The 21,645-nt window shown below is 41.7% G+C and overlaps 1 protein-coding gene across 1 annotated transcript; it reads right to left on the bottom strand.

Annotated features, from left to right (window-relative positions):
* Nucleotides 1-8,300: 8,300 nt before the first annotated feature.
* Nucleotides 8,301-21,190, bottom strand: LOC122650546 (uncharacterized mitochondrial protein AtMg00810-like). Its single transcript, XM_043843949.1, has 3 exons — nucleotides 21,053-21,190; nucleotides 20,830-20,899; nucleotides 8,301-8,956 (listed from the first exon to the last, which is right to left on the bottom strand). Exons 1-3 carry the CDS (start codon nucleotides 21,188-21,190, stop codon nucleotides 8,301-8,303), a joined length of 864 nt encoding a protein of 287 aa, XP_043699884.1.
* Nucleotides 21,191-21,645: the final 455 nt, after the last annotated feature.

The raw sequence follows: 21,645 nt of genomic DNA, 5'->3' as shown, positions 1-21,645 counted from the left end.
CCTACCGACAGGCGATCTACAAGGGGCTATGCAATTTTCTTGGGCCCAAACCTCATATCATGGCATTCGAGAAAGCAGAAAACCGTCTCGCGTTCGTCGACTGAATAAGAGTACAAGGCCCTGGCTGATGTACCGGCTGAACTCATCTGGCTCCAATCTCTCTTCAAAGAACTCGGTCTCCTCCAGCATGCAGCACCCACACTGTGGTGTGACAATATAGGCGCTACCTACTTGTCCGCGAACCTGGTTTTCCATGCACGCACAAAGTATGTGGAAATCGATTTTCACTTTGTCTGTGAGCGTGTCGCACAAGAGCAACTCCAGGTTTAGTTCATAACTACCACGGACCAGATCACGGATATCTTGACCAAAGCCTTACCAAAGGCGCGCTACCAATTCATGCAGGACAAGCTAAAATTCCGATGCTCGGATTCTTCATCTTGAGAGGATGTATTGACCAATATAGCCGTTACCATTCTAGTACGCGCTATATTGGCTATCCTCGGTTTCCTTAACTGTATAAACCTCTTACCTTTAACCACCACATGCAATAATAGAATTCTTCTATTATTATCACATGTGAGATATAGTAGCTTCCATCCTTATCACATGTAAATCCTTTATAGAATCCTAACCCTAATGGGTCTCATTGTAACTATTTATATCATCTCTTGTAACTATTCAATTCAGGAATACAAATCACAATTCACAATCACAATACCCCTCCCCCAAACTCAACCAACATGCCAACTACCAAGGTCGTGCATCCGCACAGTTAGGAGACCCGCCAACACAGAGAGAGGTTACCACAACACACACACAGATTACATAAAAGAACAGGGATTTTCCATTTACAGATTGACACAAATAAACTCAATAATAAATGAATGAATGAATGAATTATAAAAAAAAATCCTTGAATTATAAATGTATGTATGGACTTATGTTGTATATAAACTATTGTGTTTCAATAGCTTAGTCCCTTATGGTGAGGTCTAACGATCCTTTGCTGATCCCTTGATATCGTGTGGCCCCCCTCCACCGCCATCTCCACCTCCTACTCCTAGATCGAAAGTCTTTATTTTGAAGCGCCCAAGAGGGGTCCGAGGTGAATCTACGCTCAAGCTCCTCTGCAACATCCCAGCCTTCGTCTGATTCTTTTTGGTCTGCTTTATGATTCTGGAGATTCTCTTTTTTTCCAAATCAAGAAAAGTTTTACTTTTGGGATCCGTTTGGCCTTCCTTTTTCTGCTTCTTTAACAAATCATCCTGCTGGTATTTAAAAAATACCTTCTTGAAGAAAGGACAAAAGAAAGAAGAAGGCGTCAATACTGCTTTCAGCTGTGTATTTATGTTGTTGTCATCGTCGTCTTCTTCTTCTTCTTCTTCTTCGTCTTCTGCTGAGGGTGGGGAAGGCTTAGATTCCGGCCATGGCTGAGCAACAGGTATATGGTCTTCAAAAGTCGACTCAGAATCTGCCATGGTCGCCCTAATAATGGTTTCCTTCATGTTCATTGCCATCGCCTCTGCTTTTGGCCCATCAACTGCATCCGAAGGTGAACTAATAATGTAGGCATATGAGTAGCTGCTAGTTGATGTGGAAGAAGAGGGATGAGATTGAGGCAGCTCCAATATCCTGTCACATCCTTGGGATTGTATCGGCATGTTGTGATTTCTTCTATTCTCTGTTCCTCTAAATCTTCTCGCTTTGAATGAGATTGACGAGGAGGAGGATATAATGGGCTTGAACTTTCAGGTGGAACAAAAGTGGACGAGTTTTTTAGCTTTCAGCTTCCTTTTGAGTTGGTTGGTGTTTGTGGCTTGCTTGGTTGCTTTTGCTTCTTTGCTTTTTGATATTTATAGGCGAGGCAGCCGCAGAGAGATGGATTTTTATAGTTGAATTAATTTAGCAGAGGTCAATGTTCAGGCCAGCCCAGTGCCAAGTGCCAAGTGACTGGTCAAAGATTTCGATTCTTGACTAGTAGCTTGATGAACACGAAGACTCCCTCGCACAATTGTAAAAGGGTGGCCGTTAGAGAATGGTAGGTTTTGGTAGAAGAATCATTCTCATTCCGTACGCTGTTAACAGCCGACAGCCGACAGCCGACGAGAATGGTTCTAAAGAACCTGATCCAGCCTCCTTTCCCTCCACCCCACAGTGAAGGGATTTCTTAAATCATACAATAAGGCCCGTATATGTGGAGGGGAAGGTGGGGCGGGAATGTTAGGAAGATAGGACTCACATGATGGTGGGGTTTTGGTGGGATGAAAATGTTGAGGTAGAAGTAGGGCGCACACGAAAGTAGGGGCAGGCGGAAGTAGAGGATGTTGATTCGTTGAGGTAAAGTGGAGGTAAAGTTACTTTTCTCATGAATAATAATCAAAGTTCCACTAATTTGGTAGGACTTTAGATAGCAATGGGATGGGATTTTGAAGTGTCATATCACCAGACAACAATTAATGATGTTCCTTTTGCTTTTGTAATTTTACCATCTCAAATTATCCAAACAAGATTGGTGTGGGATTTTGAAGTATCACATCAGTATTTTCTCATCCTAATTCTCCCACCCCACCTAAATCCCCATTAGACAAATGGGGCCTAAACCGTGGGATAATTATGACCCTTAATATTGATAGGTTTCTAATACATCATACTTTGATTTTTTCTGAATTATTTTATAATATTATTTTTTTTATAATAATTTTATAATATTATTCTATAATTTTTAATTATTTATACTCTATTTTTTTTTAAAGAAGCATTAATATTCTATTTAATGTCTTACGAAAAAAATATGGGAAAATTACAAGATTAGTCGGGATTGGGTTTTCCTATATAAAATTAGCCACCCAATCTTTTCTTTGCATCCAAAAAAAAAAAAAAAATCTTTTCTTTCACCAAATTACCTAAAATAAGTACCCCTGCCTCTACCCACATACAATTTTTTACATTTTTTCCCTCACTTTCCTCTTCCTCCCCTTTTCCCATTTACCACCTACGCAGCTCTCCTTCCCTAAAACCCTCATCTTGTCTACCACCACTAGGTGCCGTAAACGGCAAAAACATTAAAAGGTGGTTTCCGATTAGAGATGGCATTCATGAAATCATTCCAGCAAGGTTTCTTGATGACCTGTGGGTTGCAAATGGACTGACGGTTGTCCCAGCGAGCTAGGTTCATCGACAACCTCCTCCACTTTCCCAACGACAATGTTGAAGAGGGTCTCTCTTAAGGATAGGAAGGGGAGAAGCCCTGCGCCTCTGTTTTGTTGTTCGATGGCTATCACTTAGAGGAGGGAGTGAATCAGTGATCCAAAATTTTCAATTTCTTCCCCACTGGCACTGGTAATTACTAGGCATATCTGAAAACAAACCACAAGGTCGTGTACACACCCCAGCCGCAAAGGCTCTACCAAGTGTGTACACCCATCCTGCAGCCTACACACTCCAAATGCAACAATAAAGATATAATGCAAAAATCCACATGCACAACACAAGGTATACGTGGTTCGGCAAGTTGCCTACATCCATGGAGCAATGCCACTAAAGGCTTCGTATTTGCCCAATACTCAACTTTTGCTGCACCTATAGCTAGGAGCATCCACACCCAAATTTTCTCAGCATAGAACTAAGAGGGCAATTAATGCTAGTACAAAAAGTACTCACAGCCTAAGAGCATCCACTCCCAGTATTTAGCACCCACTAAATACAGAATAAAAATCAATAGAGTAGGGTTTATAGCAATACCCTACAATCAAGCTCAGACTAGCTTAGGTTATCAACATGCATCACCTAACACTAGTAATAATAGAGAACACACACAATTATAAAGAAAAATAGGAGGTAAAAAGCCTTACAACCATTTGTCTGTATCGATCTCAGATGTGATGGAGCCCACTGGAACTACCAACTCTTCCCTTGTAAGGAAAAACTTGGGTTTTCAAGTAGACACTGCCATAAGGGGACCACAGATAGCTCATTTCTTCTTGTCTCTTCCTCTTCTTGGATTTCTTCAAGAACCAATCAAAACCCCCAATTTCCTCATGAACAATACTTCAATAAGCAAGTTGCAATCTTCAAAAACCCATTGAGAATAAGCTTTGATGCAACCCAAATATCCTTCTATTTTTTTTTTAAATCCAAATCAAAGTTTTAGAGGGAGAGATCAGCCCATTTAGGTTTTTCAAAGTATCGTGTTCTTCACGATTTTTCTCTTTTTTCTTCCAAATGCGCTCTCTGCAGATTCTCGTTGAAAAGCCCCTTTTTAAAAGGCTTAAAAGCCTCATTTACCACTTCCACACATAGTACATAGCCCATTGGTGAGGGTCCACAGAGACTAGATAGCAATTCAACTCAGAATACATCTCTAGGCGTTTCACTGGGTGATTGGGCCAATCGCCCAGTGCATTGCCCAGAGCTTGTTTGAGTCGAGTTTTGAGCTAAAATCTTGGATTTTTCTGCATGGGCAGCTATGGCATCGATCATTAAAGCATGTATGATGGTCATGGACCATATTTAGTGTATGATCCACTGGTTCGAAGGGTTTTGAGCTCAGTTCACTCATTTGGAAACCAGGAGCTATTCTGTCAACTCAGAGAAGAGTAACCCAGGCTGTGCTCCAGCTCAAAGCCTCGGTTTGGGCTGCATGCAAGGGCAGTTTTACGTATACATTCATGGTAGGATGTTGTTCCTACACTAATCTAAGCAAGGATCAGCTTGCATGTATAGATCCATGCCCAGACTGCCTGTTCTGGGTGCAACTGGGCAGTGCAGTCTGGCACAGAGACTGGTTTCAGTCTCAGCTGTATATCAGCAATAAAATCATATATAAAATGCTTAGATCTTACATGCAATAGCTTTGCATGTCAGATTTGATGCACCCCAAGGAAAGTCCAAGGTGTCTTGGGCTTTACTAGCCAGGAACACCAGCAACAGAGCAGAGATCAACAGAGAGGTACTGAGGACAGCAGCATATGGAGATGAAGATGGTTACCTGAGGATTGAAGTGCTGCAGAGACAGGGTGCAGGTAGGTAGCTCTGGTCTCCTCCTCTTTCCTCTTCTTCTTCCTCTCTCTTCTCTTTCCCTCTTTCTCTCCTTTTTCTGTTTCAGCTGGAGCAGTAAACGAAATGTATATTTCCCCCTCCTCTATTTATAGCGTTGGCCCCACTGGGATCTATTTGGCATTGGGTCCCCTTCCTCCAAAATGCATTTTTAACTGAATTCTGAGCCATTCTGGCTGCTCAGGTGGGGTCCACATGGTTCCAGGGGTGGGTTATGGTTCCTAAAATTCCCATCTACCCCTAGAGGGTGTTCATGGTTTGTATGGGTAGTCCCCACAAGTCTGGAGTCCAACATACTATTTTCAGCCAGTCTAGGCGATTCTTTGGGCCTTTGGGCCAATCGCCCCGTGCATCGCCCAAAGAATACAACAATGTTGTATAGGCCCTGTGCTTGCACAGGTGCTTGGCCCAGGGCTTGGGCTTTGCACCAACACCTCACCCAGGGTTTGACACACATCTGAATAGATGTGGGCCCCACATTTATGGATAGGAGAGAGAGTACCTGGGGTTTATGCAGTACATCATGCTGCGGGCAGTGCAGTTGTATGGGTCTTTAATCCATCTTCTGATAAATATATAGGAGGACATCCTCGGGGGTTCTCCATTAAATTCAACCACTGGAGTGATGCTCCACAGTGTGTTTGGGTGACTGGTCAGAGGTCCTTGTCCTTCATCCAAAATTCCAGTCAGTCAAGGGTGGGCTTGACAGAGGACCTAAGTCACCCTATTAAATGGTTAATATCTAGTCTCCCACAACGGCTAAATATTAATGGATACTAAGAGAGTGACTTATCCAATAACATACTAAGGCCTAACAAATAGGAAATTAAACATCCAAAGTATAATTAAGATGAACGTTGGGATGGACTTGCTTAATTAGGCCACCCAATAAGAAAATATCTTACAAGTACTTCACTTAATGACTCAAATTATTTGTTATTTCGGATATTCTATGGCATATATAAGGAAGAATGAAATTAAAAAGTCTACAGAATGGCTTGATATTCATTGCATAAACTCTAGGAGAAAGCAAAGGTATAGTATTTCCCAATGTATTACATAACATAAATCTTTATGCTTTGTTTTCTCACAGTAATCTAACTTGTTTGTGCAATAACATGCTACTCGAATACTGCTGCAGCTCATCGTTTTCCTTTCCAAACTCTTATAGTCCTAGCCCCATATGCCCATTCCCCATAGCATAGATACTCATGGGCATTTATTTTTTGTTTTTTTTTTTAGGCAGGGGATCGTGCTAGGCTTCGTGGCCCTTGCACCGGTATGGGGGCCAATTAGAAGACACGTAGGGGCATCAATAGGAGCGGAGCCATAATTTCTCCCCTTTATGTCTAGGTGCAGGTGCCACACAACTTGGAAATAATCTTTTTCCTATTTTTCACCTTAATATGATCAATCCTCATGCCTTCTTTAGACAATTAAAATGTGTCATCCACATCGCTTGTGTAAATTAAGTTATTATTGCTAAGCTGCCATTACAAAATTTAAACGGTAAGAACCTCCTACATAGCCCACTTAGGAAGTCTTACCTAAATGGATGTACAAGTCTCCTAAGTGACCCAAATTTTATGACATGGTAGACCTATAGGTCCTACTCATATGTCAAACTAAGGTCGTGAATGGATCACTTGGTGATTTGCTTTGTTGTCTTGCAGGTGATCAGGCACATCAATAGGATCTAAATTTTGCCTCAAGCTGAGTTTGCCTACAATATTTCCAAATGCCCGTCCACTCAAAAATGTCCATTTGAGATCGTATATGGGAAAGTCCTAATTAAATCCTAAATTGTGTTCCAATTCCAAATCCAAGCAAGAGTAGCATGGAAGCGAAAGAACTTGTAAGTCACGTTCGGGAGATCCAAGAGCAAGTACGAGTCAAACTCCACAAAGCCAATGAACGTTACAAGGAGGCTGCTGATGCCCACCGACAACATGCAGAATTTGAGGAAGGCAGCTTAGTCATGGTATACTTGCAGAAAGAAAGATTTCCTAGTGGCACCTATAACAAGCTCAAATATAAGAAGACTGGTCCATGCCGCATTCTCAAGAAAATTGGAGCAAATGTTTATCGCTTAGAGATGCCCGAAGGCATGAACATTAGAGCCATCTTCAACATTTTTTTATCTCTACCCCTATTATGATCCAGACACTCCAATATATAAACTCGAGGATGAGTTCTTTCAAAGTAGGGGAGAATAATGACGTGATATGCCCAAACCCCACCCCCCCTAACAGCTCTTTTTTTTTTTAATTCCAAGAGCCAATGGCTCTCTTCTCCCCTCCCCCCTCTAACGTCTCTTTCCCCCACCCCCTTTAAATATTGGAATTGTTTATTTTGAAAGCAGCTTTTGAATAGTATTTTCTATGTACGAACTTCAAGTTCCTTTGAGAATTGAGTGAATCCTCATGTTGGGTTGATTGAATCTCCTGCCTTTGGGTCAAGTGAATCCCCATCTATTGTGTGTCTTTGTTCTCATTAGTAAATAAATCCCGCTTGTTTTTCAATTTCTACTTTTTTTTACAATTTGTGCTTAGCCTACATCACTTGACTTGATGCTCATGAGGCTTATTAAACTAATAATCCATTGTATCCTCCATTGTGAGGATACCTTTGTATTAATAAAGAATCAATTACAATATCTTACAATGGTAACCCTATCAATCAGGGAACCTATACAACGTATGAATATTATGATGAATGATTGAGACAATCAAGGAACCTATACAAGGTAGGAAGGCTGTAATGGGTGATTGAGTCAATCATCCAATCTCTTGCAGCTAAATAAGGAAAGGAGAATCAGTCAAGGATTGCTGAATTGAGCTGGTGCACAGGGTCCATGGATACACCCCCTTAAGTTGAAGATGGCGGTCTGCAAATCTTCAGCTTATCCAAAAGAAATGTAAGCCATGCAGTAAAGAGTCCTTTGGTGAAAATGTCAGCGAGCTGGTCCTTGCTAGAAATGAACTGAACCCGAAGATCTTTCTTGGCCACCGTGTCACACACAAAATGGAAGTCAATTTCCACATGTTTCATGCGTACATGAAACACGGGATTTGCTGACAAGTAACTGGCACTAATATTATCATACCACAAAATTGGAGGTTGGTGTAGGGGTATGCCGAGTTCACCAAAAAATAGAGGTCAACCAAGTGATTTCTGCGGAGGCATCGGCTAGGGGCTTGTATTTAGCTTCGGTTGAGGACTGGGCCACTGTCTTTTATTTCTTAGAGGTCCATAAAATGAGATTGGGTCCCAGAGACGGCATACCCACCAGTGGACTTGCAATCATCACCATTATCGGCCCAATTGGCATTTGTAAAGGCTTGAAGGGCTATATCGGTGGACCGATTAATGAAGAGACCATAGGACTTTGTGTGCTTGAGGTAGCGTAGTATACGCTTGACATGGGTACAATGGTGCTCTGTAGGAGCATGCATGAATTGGCAAGCCTGATTCACAGAGTAAGCAACATTTGGTCTAGTCAAAGTTATGTATTGTAGTGCCTTGACAATCATTCTATACCTGGTTGGGTCTTTCATTGGACCACCCCCTGTAGCAAATAGTCGTGTAGTGGTAGCCATTGGTGTCAATATCAGTTTACAATCAGCCATGCTGGCCCGTTGAAGGAGGTCGGTGATGTAGCATGATTGAGATAGAAGAATGCCACCAGCAATGCGAACAACCTTGACCCCCAAAAAGAAACTTAAGGGTCCCAAATCTTTTATGGAGAAGGACATAGCCAGCTGTTGTAGGAGAGGGGTTACATGAGCAGCCTTACTGCTGGTTACTATAATGTCATCAACATAAACCAAGACATAGGTGGTAATAGCACCATGGTGGTAAATAAAAAGAGATGGGTCAGTCTTTGATGCAACAAACCCTGAAGCAAGTAGAAATTGAGACAGGCAATTGAACCATGCCCTGGGCACCTGTTTGAGGCCATACAAGGATTTGTGTAGGAGACAAACGTAGTCTGGGTGAGACTTGTCTTCAAACCCAGGTGACTGGGACATAAAAACCTCCTCATTGAAAATGCCATGCAAGAAAGCATTTTGGACATCAAGTAGGTGAATGACCCAGTCATGAGATAATGCCAAAGATAGCACTATATGTATAGTGGTGGGTTTCACAACAGGACCAAAGGTCTCGGTGTAATCCAAGCCCTATTGTTGGTGAAATCTTTTTTCCACCAGACTGGCCTTGTACCGTTCCAGTGTTTCGTCAACCTTCCTTTTAACTTTATAAATCCATTGACAACCAATAATGTTAACATGGGGGGTGGGAACTAATGTCCAAGTGTGACTGCCCAAAAGCGCATTGGACTCAGTGGTCATAGCACTGCGCCATTCTTGTACCTTGGTTGCTTGTGTAAAACAAGTGGGTTCAAGTAAGAGGGGTGGGGAGGTGGCGGTGATCAGGGCATATGGTTGGGAGGTAAAGTGGCGGTCAAGGGTCATAGGGTGAATGCATGTTGGGGCAATGATACGATCGGCCATGGGTGGTAGAGCGGAAGAGGTGGGGGGGGGGGGGAGGTGGTTCCTGAGGATGGTAAGGGTGGGTAGAGGGAATGGATAGGTCAAGTTTTAATAGGTGGTGTGGAACCTGTGGAGGGAGAAGGGGAAAGAGGTACGGGTGAGTGGAGTGGGGAAAGAGGTGCTTATGAGTGGAGTGGGCAAATAGGTGCAGGTGGGTGGAGATGGGAGGGAATAGGAGTGAGTAAGAGGGGGTGAAAGTGGATGGTTGGTTGGAGGAGAAGGTGCACGTGGTGGTGGGACTTAGTAATAGGTTCGGGGTTATGTGGTACAGTATTCCTAGTAGTAGCCCATTGTAGTGATGGTAAGGGTAATGACGGGGGGGGGGGGGGGAGCCAAGAACAGATTGAGAGGGAAATGGAAAGGTAGACTCGTCAAAACAAGCATGACGGGCTATATAAAGCTTGTTAGATTGGAGATCAAGACATCGATACCCCGTATGGGATCATTCTGGGTCTTTCTTGTGGACTAAGTGAAATGGAGTTTGGTTAGATGTCCCCCGGGATGGCTTCCGATTGGTAAGGAATACTGCTATTTCAAATGCAAAATCCCAATATTGGTGAGAGATGGATCCATGAGCAAGAAGGGTAAGTCCAGTTTCAATGATATGGTCGTGTCGCCATTCAACTAACCATTGTTTCTCATGGGTATGAGGGCAAGCAACCCAGTGGTGAATTCTAAGAGGTTCAAAAAAGTGGGTCACTGTTATAAATTCTCCGCCCCAATCAGTTTGAACAGCTTTGACTTGACGAGAAAATTGTCTCTCCACTAGGGCCTTGAACTAAGTAAAAGTAACTAGAACATTTGATTTTCTAGCCAAGGGGTAAAACCAGATGTATTTACTGTAGTTGTCTACAAAGATCACAAAATAGCGGTTGCCAAAAAAAGATAAATTGGGGGAGGAAGCCCACACATCGCTAAACACCAAGTCCAATGGAAAACTGCTTCTTAAAGAGGTTATGTGAAGAGTTAAACGGCGCTCCTTACCAAGTTGGCAGGCATTACAAAAATTATTAGATTTAGAGGAAAAGACGGGCAAATTATTGGCCTTTATGACAGAGCACACAATTTGTTTAGTGGGATGACCCAGGAAATGATGCCAACCCGATACAGAGGTTTATTCAACAACATGAGCGGAGGGTTGAGATGTTACACCCGCACTCGGGATTATAATTAATTATTATTTTCTTCCCATGACGTGTAGTTACCGCTGCCATGTATACTGGTGAGCTATTCTCACTGGTGGTCAAACTCAGCTACAAAATTATTGACCACAGTACGGGCTTGCCTGTGGAGGAAAGATTCCTCAATCGACGGTGGGGGAAATTCATTGACGGCAACTTCTTTGAGTTTCCTCCAAGTACTAGTCTGGGAAGTAAAGAGTACTGGAGAGTGTACCTCGGAGCGTCGCCTCACTTGGACACCTTCAGTGATGAGCTTGGCACTGCCATGGCGAGACTGTTCGGGGTCATTAGTGACAAACCATGATAAGGGAGATGTAAGTTCTAACATTCAATTTAATTACTTACCCCTCCCTTTGGTGTCCTCGAAGTACGGGTCAGAGTTTGAACCACCCGAGCTATTATGCTTGAATAGGGAATATTTTAATTGTGGGTCCCACTTATTTAAAGGAGCTTGTGATGGGCTTATAATCCCATGGTGGATGGACCCATCCTTAAGTGGGTTCTTTTCTATTTGAAACTAGTGGGTCAATCCATTTATCCCATTAGGCCCATTTGACTTGATGAACTAAAAATGGATTTCTATTCTAATGTTACCCAACCAAACGGGTCCTAAAGTCACATTGCCTATTTAGAACTAAAGGCATTTACTTCTCTTTACTATTCTCACCAAACCTAAAACATGGAGGAAGGAGAGAAGGGAGAAGAGGGGTGGAGGAGCTTGATAGGGGGCTTGAGGATCTTGCTTCTTGGAGCCTCAACGTGGGTACCACTTCCTTAAGGTAGGTAAGCCTTTAAGGCCTTCTTCCTTCTTTATTTTGGGTTTTGGGGTTGGGAGATGGGAGAGAATCGGTCTAGGGTTTATTTTGAGACCCAAGGATCGATGTGAACTCATGGCCATGATCATGGTGGAGCTATCTTACTCCTTTGCCTAACCTCAAAGCTCCCAATCCCATCCCAATGGAAAGACCTAGGGTTTCTACCCTATTATGCCCTAAATGAGGTTCTCCTTGCTTTCTTTTATTGAATCCTTGGGATGCATAGGCCTAATGAGGTCTTAGGACCCTAATGTGCCAAGGAGGAAGCTCTCTTGGTGTTTCTTTTTCTCCAATCTACTTGAAAATGGAAGCCTTGGTGAATAATCCTTTGATTTTGGGGTTTGGAGACATGTGGTTTTACCTGCAGTTTCAGGACCTACGAGAAACCGCCCCTACAGCCACCCTGAGACCATCCTCTTAAGAAGCTCTCGGTTAAAGTTGGTTTTAGGCGCAGTTTCAGATACCCTGAGAAACCACCCATAAAATCGCACCTAGCAGAACCCTTCCTAAGCCCCTATTAAGGTTGAATTTACATGTGGTTTTAGGTTTGGGCATGAAACCACCCATAAAACTACCCTACCTTTAAGTCTACAACTTAGGTAATTTGTGGGGGATTTTTTGGGGATCCTCCCTTTTGACATAATTAACCATATTCTCACTCTTTCGCTAGGTTAAATCTCCCATTTTTGCAACATACTACTTAATCGCGGCAACATCTCATAACTTCCGGATATCACACCTAGGGTGAGTGGGTTTGGTTGTTTGGGCTTGTTACTAATATTTGCGTTATGTATCATGCTATTAGTATAATTTATTAAGTATATTTGTGCATTTGTATATTTTATTAAATGATTGATATGATGATGTTGTGGTTGCTTTCCATTTCTTATCGAGTTACGGTGTCGGTGAATGCTGGTGCCGGAGCCCCAGATTATATATTTAATATCTTTGATTGAATTTCATATTGAACTGTATGCGTCATGCCGTGCTGGTACCTGGGTGTAAAACCAGATGAAAAGTTGATGTGCCCGGAATACCTCTCGGGAAGATAGGACTTACATGTAGTACATCTGCGGTTAGGGTTTTTGCACCCTTATGCTACGACACTTACCAACAGGGGTTTAGGTGTTGGGTAATCAGAACTCCACATTCTGAGGAAGTGGGAGAGGCCAGTCATGGTAGTAATGGTTATCGGGGTCTGCCACTGGATGATTTTGGTGGCTTCGACCGGCGTAGGCCCCCTGGTGATAATTGAGGATTCATTGTGGCGATAAGATAACTGACCCACAGTGTCTCCCGAGTTGTCATAATAGCATATACCTCTGACTTAGTTGTGTGATAGGTGAAAAAATTGAATTAACATGTGCATGCATCATTGGACTATGTGGATTGCATGTTTGTGCATCCCCATCCCCTCACTGGCTCAGTGGAGCTAACCCCCTCGTGTATACACTTTTTAGATTATGATGCAGGTGGTGGAGGAGCACTGTGATCGATGTCCTCGAAATGATGTTGCCTAAAGGGCATAATGATGGTTGGGACTTGGTCCCTTTTCTGATTATTTTAGGGCTTAAAGCCCATGTATAAACATTACTATTATACCCTTGTTGATAGTTGTTAGATGGTCATGGGAAATGTATTAATTACAGTATTTTTCATTTAGCCTTTGAACATCTTGTAACTATTCGATTTTATACGCTTTCGCAAAACTATTGATCTTTTAGAATGTAATATTCCTTTTTCGCACTCTGATATTATATTACTTTAATATTAGTTATGATTGTGCGTTGGGACACTGTGTCAGTGATCCTGGTAGCTTAATGGGATGACACGCGTCGTCCTAGTGACCCCTTGTATTATATTATATTCCTTGTCCGGAATGGGGGCGTGATAGAGTGGTATTAGAGCAATGATGCTCTGCACCGACCACAGTCTCACGGACTCTTGATTTACTCTCCACAATTAGGTTTTAAACTAAAAAAAAAAATCTTTAAGAACATAAATGATTGTGTGCAGACATAGGAGAAGACTGATTGTGGTGAGACAAGAACTTAGAAGATAATAGGCAACATAGAACTTAGGACTTGAACCATAGGCTGTTAAACTATAACTGTGTAATTGCTTGGTTGAATCTTAAGTAGGTCATAGATGGGCAATTATATGCTATAATTCATAAACAATAATGAACCAATCATAACCAACCACAATTATCAACAATGATTTAAACAAGAGAGAATTAAGCAAATACATAGAGATACATATAAGATTAATTACAAATACCCAATTATTCCAAATCTTCTTGGGAGGCAACCATATCCTTCTCATTTCAACATTCATGATTTCTTCCATTCTAACAAAAAATATATGATTCCATCCTGCTCAATCAAAAGATACCAATCTAAACACCATAATTATTCCAGATTCTTTGTTTGGGCATAACTGTGCTTTTCCCAACTCAGAATGCAAGATCCCATTTGTTCCAAATCAAAACATTTGATTCTGTTCATCTCAGATTAAATATACAAGTCCATCATTTCTAAAAGTTCCCAATTGTTCCAAACAAACTGATCAAAAAAATAAATAAATAAATAAAAAAAGAGAAAAGGGAAAACTAAAGGAAAAGTAAAAGAGCTCCACAAATATCCATCTTAAGATAAGAACTAGAAGAACTTATCCGAGATAACTTCAATTTGTTGAGAGAAAGCTGGGCTAGTCATTTGCACCACCGCCACCACCGCGATCAAGAAAGGTGTTGATATCATCTACCCCTCTCTCGGTACCCTTTTGGTGCCGAGTCTGGTCAGAGAGTTGCTTTGTGACCTCATCGAAGCCATCCACCACTCGCAGGTTCAGCCTCCTAATAGCCGTCAGAATGTCAATACCTCCCCCTTGATGAAGGTATAGGGGTTCTTTCCCGATGAGCAATAGGTCTTCACTTAACCACTAGTCACATTAAGAATCCCCGCTAACTGTGCTACTGTGAAGGCTATAGGGACCCCCTTGACATATAAAACAATCCGATAATTCTGTATGCCCGGGTTCTCGGTGTCCAGATTTGTATAGAAATGGCGAATGAGTTTCAGGTAGTATGGTTCAGGAAGGTTGAGAATGTTGGTCCACCCCAATGCCTCGAATCTCTGCCCCACCATGTAAGCTTTGAGATTATCTACTACTACATCCTGCCCTTCCACTATATTTTTGAAGCGAAAGTAGTCTCAGTAAAGTTCTTGGTCCTCTATCTTTTGAAACCATAGTGGATCTAGGACAATTGGTGCAACTTGTTCAACACGTGCACGTCGTATTCTTGGAGCCATTAGATACTCTTAACCTGCAGCCAAAAGCCAAGATTTATAACAAATTAGTACCTTGAATGCTAAAGCCTAAGTAGGATGATCAATGTAAATCTATGAGATTTAAAACCTAGCCTTTGATTCTTTTCCCAAAGCAATTAAATTACAGCAGGATTCTTAGGCTAGAAAATTCTGATTTTGTTAAATTGTGATTTAAGAAGTTAGGGAAAAAGGGAAAGCATGGCCACTATGTGAATGACATCTTAAATAATAAAGATTCGTGGCCACCCTATGCCTAGAAAGTAATATTTCAAACAAAACAGTGGGTTCAAGCAAAAAAATGGGTTTATTCAATCATGGAGTATGCCTTGAACTTCAAAGAAATTTTTTAGATTTTGTAGTTGGAAGCTGGAATCATGAGAAACAAGTAAATATGGCTTGTGACAACTCAAAGGATGTAAACTAAGCCCTATCTAGTAAGACCGGTTCATACATGGCAAGAAGGAAGAGGAAATTCGATTAGGGTTTGGGTTTTTTTAAAATCTAACCCAAATCCTTGAGTTAGATGCCAAGATCGTGTGCAAGCCCTTGTATAGGTTGCTTATGGTGAGAAAGTGGTTAAGATCAGGTTATAAATAGCCTATTAAGCATGAAGGAAGCAAACAAAAAAAAACCAAGTTTCCAAAACCTGAGATCGTGTTTTGGAGTTATCCAAGAGAGAAATTGATGGGAGAGAGAGAGAGAGATCTTACCTGAATGCGATTGGGTGTTATTGAGGAGTGATTTGGAGCACCAAAATCCACCAAGGAGTGAGGAGAGAGCAAGTACGACCACGGTTAGGGTTTCTCCAGAGCTTTAGAGTTGTGTTTTGAAAGGAGGAAAGTGAGCCTTTAAATCGCAGGCTTTAAATTTATAGAAAAAGGCCCGACAGTTTTACATACGATTTTAGCCCAGGTAAAAACCACCTGTAAATCCATGATTAACCGAGGCTATTTATTCAGGTTTCAGTCTCAGGCAGATTTACCTACGGTTTCATATTTGAGTAAAACCAGGCATAAAACCGCCCAAGCCAGAATGGGTTTTCTTGCCCTGTCTTGATGAACCAACCTATGTTAGGCTTTTGTTTTCTTCATTTGTTGTTTCCCTCGTTCCTTGTGACCTATCTTACCCTGATAATTTAAGCTTTATGCTTGGCAAATAAAATTATATAAGTGAAATGTCTACAAGATATGGAAACTGTGTTGCGACAAGAGCATATAAGGAAAAATGAGACATGATAACTAGAGGAAGATGTTTGGAGTAAAGAGAAATGAATAAGATCAATGCACATGTAAAATCCATATGAGATCCCTAGTGCATGGATGTGCATAATGAGATCAATGTGAACAACATGTGCTTTTGGTTACTTTACATCCCAACCAATATCAAACGAGCAAGTTATTGGTTAAAAATACCCCAACAAGAGACAAGAATTATTTATCTGAGAAAAAGAGGAAAGATTCTAAGGATTTTATCAACAATCATGTATACAAGAGAATATGCTTGAAGATAAGACAATGGGATAATGTTCTATGAGATTTTATGGCATGCAAAAGAATTAAACTTGAACTTGAAGAGTTTTTCCAAAACATTGTGAAGTGAGGATTTTACCACAAACAAAACCTGGACATAATCCAAGTAAAATTCAACTAGACATGACAAACATAGCAACAATCTCTAAAATTCTTGCAAAGACTTGAAACTTTATAAAAGATGCAATAATCAAACAAGGATCCAACAACTTAGTGTCATCGATCAAATAGGGCTTGATTTACACCCAAAAACCCCAGTCCCAATCGGTTTGGCATGGAATTGGTGTACATGGCTATGAGATTACAAGCAAAATCAAGACTTGATCTTGACTTGAAATGATTCATCCCAAATCCAATAAAAGAGGAAGTAGAAATGAGAAGAAAGCCATATCTTAAACAAGTGAGAGTTGAACCTTGAGGCTTGAGATTACAAGAAAACCACCCAAGGGAAGCTTGAACGAAAGTCCCTATAGAGCTTTTTCTCCCTGCGGCTATGTCCCTTTCTTTGGAGCCAAAAGTGAGTTTTAAAACTCGTGGCTCTATTTTATTAAAATTCTACGAACAGACGAACGAACGGATCCACTTGTCGTGACTCCACGCGTGAATCTGCTCTGCACAAAACTTGAAATTATCATTTTAAAGCTGTGCTGATCAACGAACGGATCCACACTCATCCGTCCGTCTGTAGATCCGTTCGACTTAAACCCTTTCGACCATTGAGACTTCTGAGACCGGACAAACGAACGGATTCACATTTCACATCCGTCCGTTAGTCCACTCTCCCTATTTTCGTGGATGAGCCACGAACGGACCCAGAGTATTGACACCGCTCGTGAGTCCACCCGATTTCTTTTAAGATTTTGAGCCTATTTTGAAGACCTTCGACCCTATGAATTTAAAGACCCGAACCTTATAGATAGAGAAACCTAAACCTATGCGGGTAGAGACCCTTAATGGGGTGCATCGAATCTAGACCTGTAGATAGATATTAAGAAAAGAAAGTAATAGGCTGGTTTGGGCTGGTATCTTTGAGTGAGCCATAAAGGTCACGTGTATTTGGAAGTCATTCATAACACCTCAAGCTAATGATGACTCTATTTGAACTTTACTTGGTTGATCCAAACCTTATTTAGACTCATAGAGAAAGTCCGACACCGTTATTTGACTTTTCAAAAAAGTACTTAGCAAACCGTACCTGAGAACTTCTTGTTCGTGTGGATTGACCTAGACGACAGATATGTCCATAGGGATATGAATGTAATTATTGAATTTATGCCTATGTATTGGTGTGAAAGTAAAATATATAAATATATATAGATATCCCATAGAACCTTGGACTTGTGTGACTAGGAGTTTGGGTTTCATTACTCAAAACCTTAGAACGTGACCTTTGAGAGGTCAATCCCTTGAGCTCTCTAAGCCTAATGAATTTAATGATATAACCAGACCCTAGTGGACCCTAGGACACCCTTCCCTTGTCCTTGGGACTTAAAGATCCCAGTGGGACAAATTGGGTTAAAGAACACCTTCAAAATTTGTGTCATACCATGATCGAATGTAAGGGCGGATGCAAGGCCCTGGCTACAACCGTGTTTGCATCCGATGCTGCCCTAAAGGCCAGCAACCTATGTAATTTATGGTACTACAAATATGACCTTACCTCGACCTTGCTGTGTGACTAGTTGGAGCCCTGACCTTGGTTGACCAAACCTTAGGATAATGGATAATGAATTTAATGACCGAGTAGGTTAAATTATTGAGACCTGCTTAAAGAGTTGACTTGTACAAAAGCTAGTAAAGATTGTTGGTTCTCGAAAGAGGACTGATGTGGACTCTTCTCTGTGGGATAACTGTGTAGTAGGTTTAAAGGTTGTGAAAGCTGAAACTGAAGGATGTGACAAGACCTTCTCCAACAATCGATATGAATGGGACAATGAATCATGAAATGCGTTCCCTCCGTATTGGGAGTGAACAATAGGAGATTCCATCAATATTCAAATTCATTCTAAAGTTGGGTTAGGTAATAAGACAACTAGATATAAAAGCCTTCAAAATGTAAACCCTGTGTTAGGAAGTGGACAGGTTAAATCCTGTAACCCAAGGATGACCAGAGTAGTGAAGGCTAGAGTAGTATCACTTGATCTAAAAGATTTAGGGAACCTTTGTTCCTTGAGACTTAACTTAGTAGTTGGAACCCTGTTTTCCTAGGGTTATTGTGAACCACACCCCCATGGTAATGTGATCCTAAAAGGAAAAGAATTGTGAAACCTGACCTGATGTGTCAAATAGGCACCGCCTCATCTTGACCCGACCCTTGACTTAGTTTAAGTAGTGGGTGACTTGGCATGATGTTATTTAACAGCCCTTATCCCTTGAGACCCTAGCTGTCTCAAATTTCGGGGACGAAATTTCTTGTAAGGTGGGGAGGATGTTACACCCGCACCCGGGATTATAATTAATTATTATTTTCTTCCCGTGACGTGTAGTTACCGCTACCATGTATGCTGGTGAGCTGTTGGTCAAACTCAGCTACAAAATCATTGACCACAGTACGAGCTTGCCTGTGGAGGAAAGATTCCTCAACCAACGGTGGGGGAAATTCGTTGACGGCGACTTCGTTGATTTTCCTCCAAGTACTAGTCCGGGAAGTGAAGAGTACCGGAGAGTGTACCCCGGAGCGTTTTCTCACTTGGACACCTCGTTCAGTGATGAGCTTGGCACTGCCGTGGCGAGACTGTTCGGGGTCATTGGTGACAAACCATGACAAGGGAGATGCAAGTTCTAACCTTTAATTTAATTACTTACCCCTCCCTTCGGTGTCCTCGAAGTGCGGGTCGAGATTTGAACCACCCGAGCTATTATGCTTGAATAGGGAATATTTCAATTGTGGGAGGGGTTGTTGAACTATATGGGAATGGGGGCTGAATTGGTCGATTCTGGGGTGGGGCATAAGGTGATGTAAAATAGGCCGGTGGCGAGGATGGGTAAGGTGCAGGGTTGGTACCGGCAGGTGGGTTTCCATTTTAATAAAACATCTATCGATGGTGTGATTGGTTTGATGACAGTAAGTGCAGTAAAAACGGCCATAACGGTCACCACCACGATCGCTACAGCCACTGCCACCACCACGATTGCCCCTACTGCAACCACTGCGGTTGGAGGATAATGATCATGAACTAGAGGATCTCTCCTTCTGTGGTATATTGGCGGTTGGGGCTGGTTCAGATGGAGTTTCGGTCAATTACAGTTGCTTTAGTGACTACTTGACAATGAACTCGTGGCTAAGAGGAAAGCCGTGGAGGTCATTGTAAGAGATTGGTTCAGAATGCCCCATGCGTGTGGGAATCAGATTCTAAAAGTCCGGACGGAGACCTCGAAAATTTTGAATGTTAAAGTCTTCAATAGATAGAGGTTTCCCAGCGGAAGAGAGCTCATCCGCTATGTTCTTGGCATGTTGGAGAAAGGTAGCACAGGCCATAAGCTTTCTGGGTCAATTCCTGAATAGCCAATAGTAGAGAGAGGATGCGGGTGGTAGAAGCTGAGCCGAAAGCGAGATGCAAAGCATCCCAGAGGTCACGGCTTGTTTCTTTCCCAATCGCAACATGAAGGGCATCCTCAGACAAGGACGCGATCAGCAAACTCATAAGAGAATTATCTTGTTTGAGCTGGTGCACAGGCTCCGTTGATAAGGCTTATATGCTCTATGAGGTTAGCATTTTGGAAAAGATATATATCTTTCTTTTTTCTTTTTTTTTTTTTGTTTTTGTGGTAATGGAAAAGATATATATCTGAGCACAACATGTGAGGATAGACGAGATGCCTACATAGACGAGATACCTACAGAAAATGCCAACCTCAGAATCCATGAGCCATGTGAAACTTACAGTCCAATCAAATGTTGAACATTAAACCCAATTCGTCAATATCTAACTGGAAATTATTCTTTCTCCATACCCGTTCCCCCTCCTCCAAACTCAACCAAAATGCCAACTACCAAGGTCGTGCCTAGTTGCGCATCAGCACAGTTAGGCGACCCATCAACACAGAGAGAGGTTACCACAAAACACACACACACAGATTACATAAAAGAACGGAGATTTTCCATTTACAGATTCACAGAAAATAACTCAATAATGAATGAAGGAATGAATGAATTATATAAAAATCCTTGAATTATACATGTATGTATAGACTTATGTTGTATATACACTATTGTGTTTCAATAGCTTATAGTCCCTTATGATGAGGTCTAACGATCTTTTGCTGATCCCTTGATATCTTGTGGCCCCCCTCCACCTCCTACTCCTAGATCGAAAGTCTTTTATTTTGAAGCGCCCAAGAGGGGTCCGAGGTGAATCTACTCTCAAGCTCCTTCGCAACATCCCAGCCTTCGTCTGATTCATTTTGGTCTGCTTTATGATTCTGGAGATTCTGTTTTTCCAAATCAAGAAAAGTTTTACTTTTGAGATCCGTTTGGCCTTCCTTCTTCTGCTTCTTTAACAAATCATCCTGTTGGTATTTGAAAAATTCCTTCTTGAATAAAACCTCGCTCTCCCTGTACAGATCCCAGAAAGAATCCTATACTGCTTTCAGCTGTGTATCTATGTTGTCATCATCTTCTTCTTCTTCTTCTTCGTCTTCTGCTGAGGGTGGGGAAGGCTTAGATTCCGGCCAAGGCTGAGCAACAGGTATATTGTCATCCCAAGACTCAGAATCTGCCATGGTCGCCCTAATAATGGTTTCCTTCATGTTCATTGCCATCGCCTTTGCTTTTGGCCCATCAGCTGCATCCGAAGGTGAACTACTAATGTAGGCATACGCGTAGTTTCTAGTTGAGGTGTATTGGTGTAAATTGATCCTCAATTCATTGACTTGCCCCAAAGGGGGTATAAATACATGAAATAGAATCCAAGCTAAACTTGGTAGACAATTCTAGAGATTACAAGAATATTACATAAAATATTACATAACCATAAAGGGTGCCCAACCGATTGGGTTTACTATATATGTTCAAGATATGTATCACATGTGATGACACATGTGATAATGGCCGAGAAAGGTAACTGAATATTGTGCTGGGTCTTTCTCTCTATACACCCCCTTAAGGTGGAGAATCGGGCAACCGAATCTTCAGCTTGTCCCTTAACGTCTCAAAACGGGAATGCGCCAGGGGCTTG

Source organism: Telopea speciosissima, chromosome 2 (assembly GCF_018873765.1).
Source record: "Telopea speciosissima isolate NSW1024214 ecotype Mountain lineage chromosome 2, Tspe_v1, whole genome shotgun sequence".
Classification (NCBI taxonomy): Eukaryota; Viridiplantae; Streptophyta; class Magnoliopsida; order Proteales; family Proteaceae; genus Telopea; species Telopea speciosissima.
This window is presented reverse-complemented; position numbering and strand designations above follow the sequence as displayed.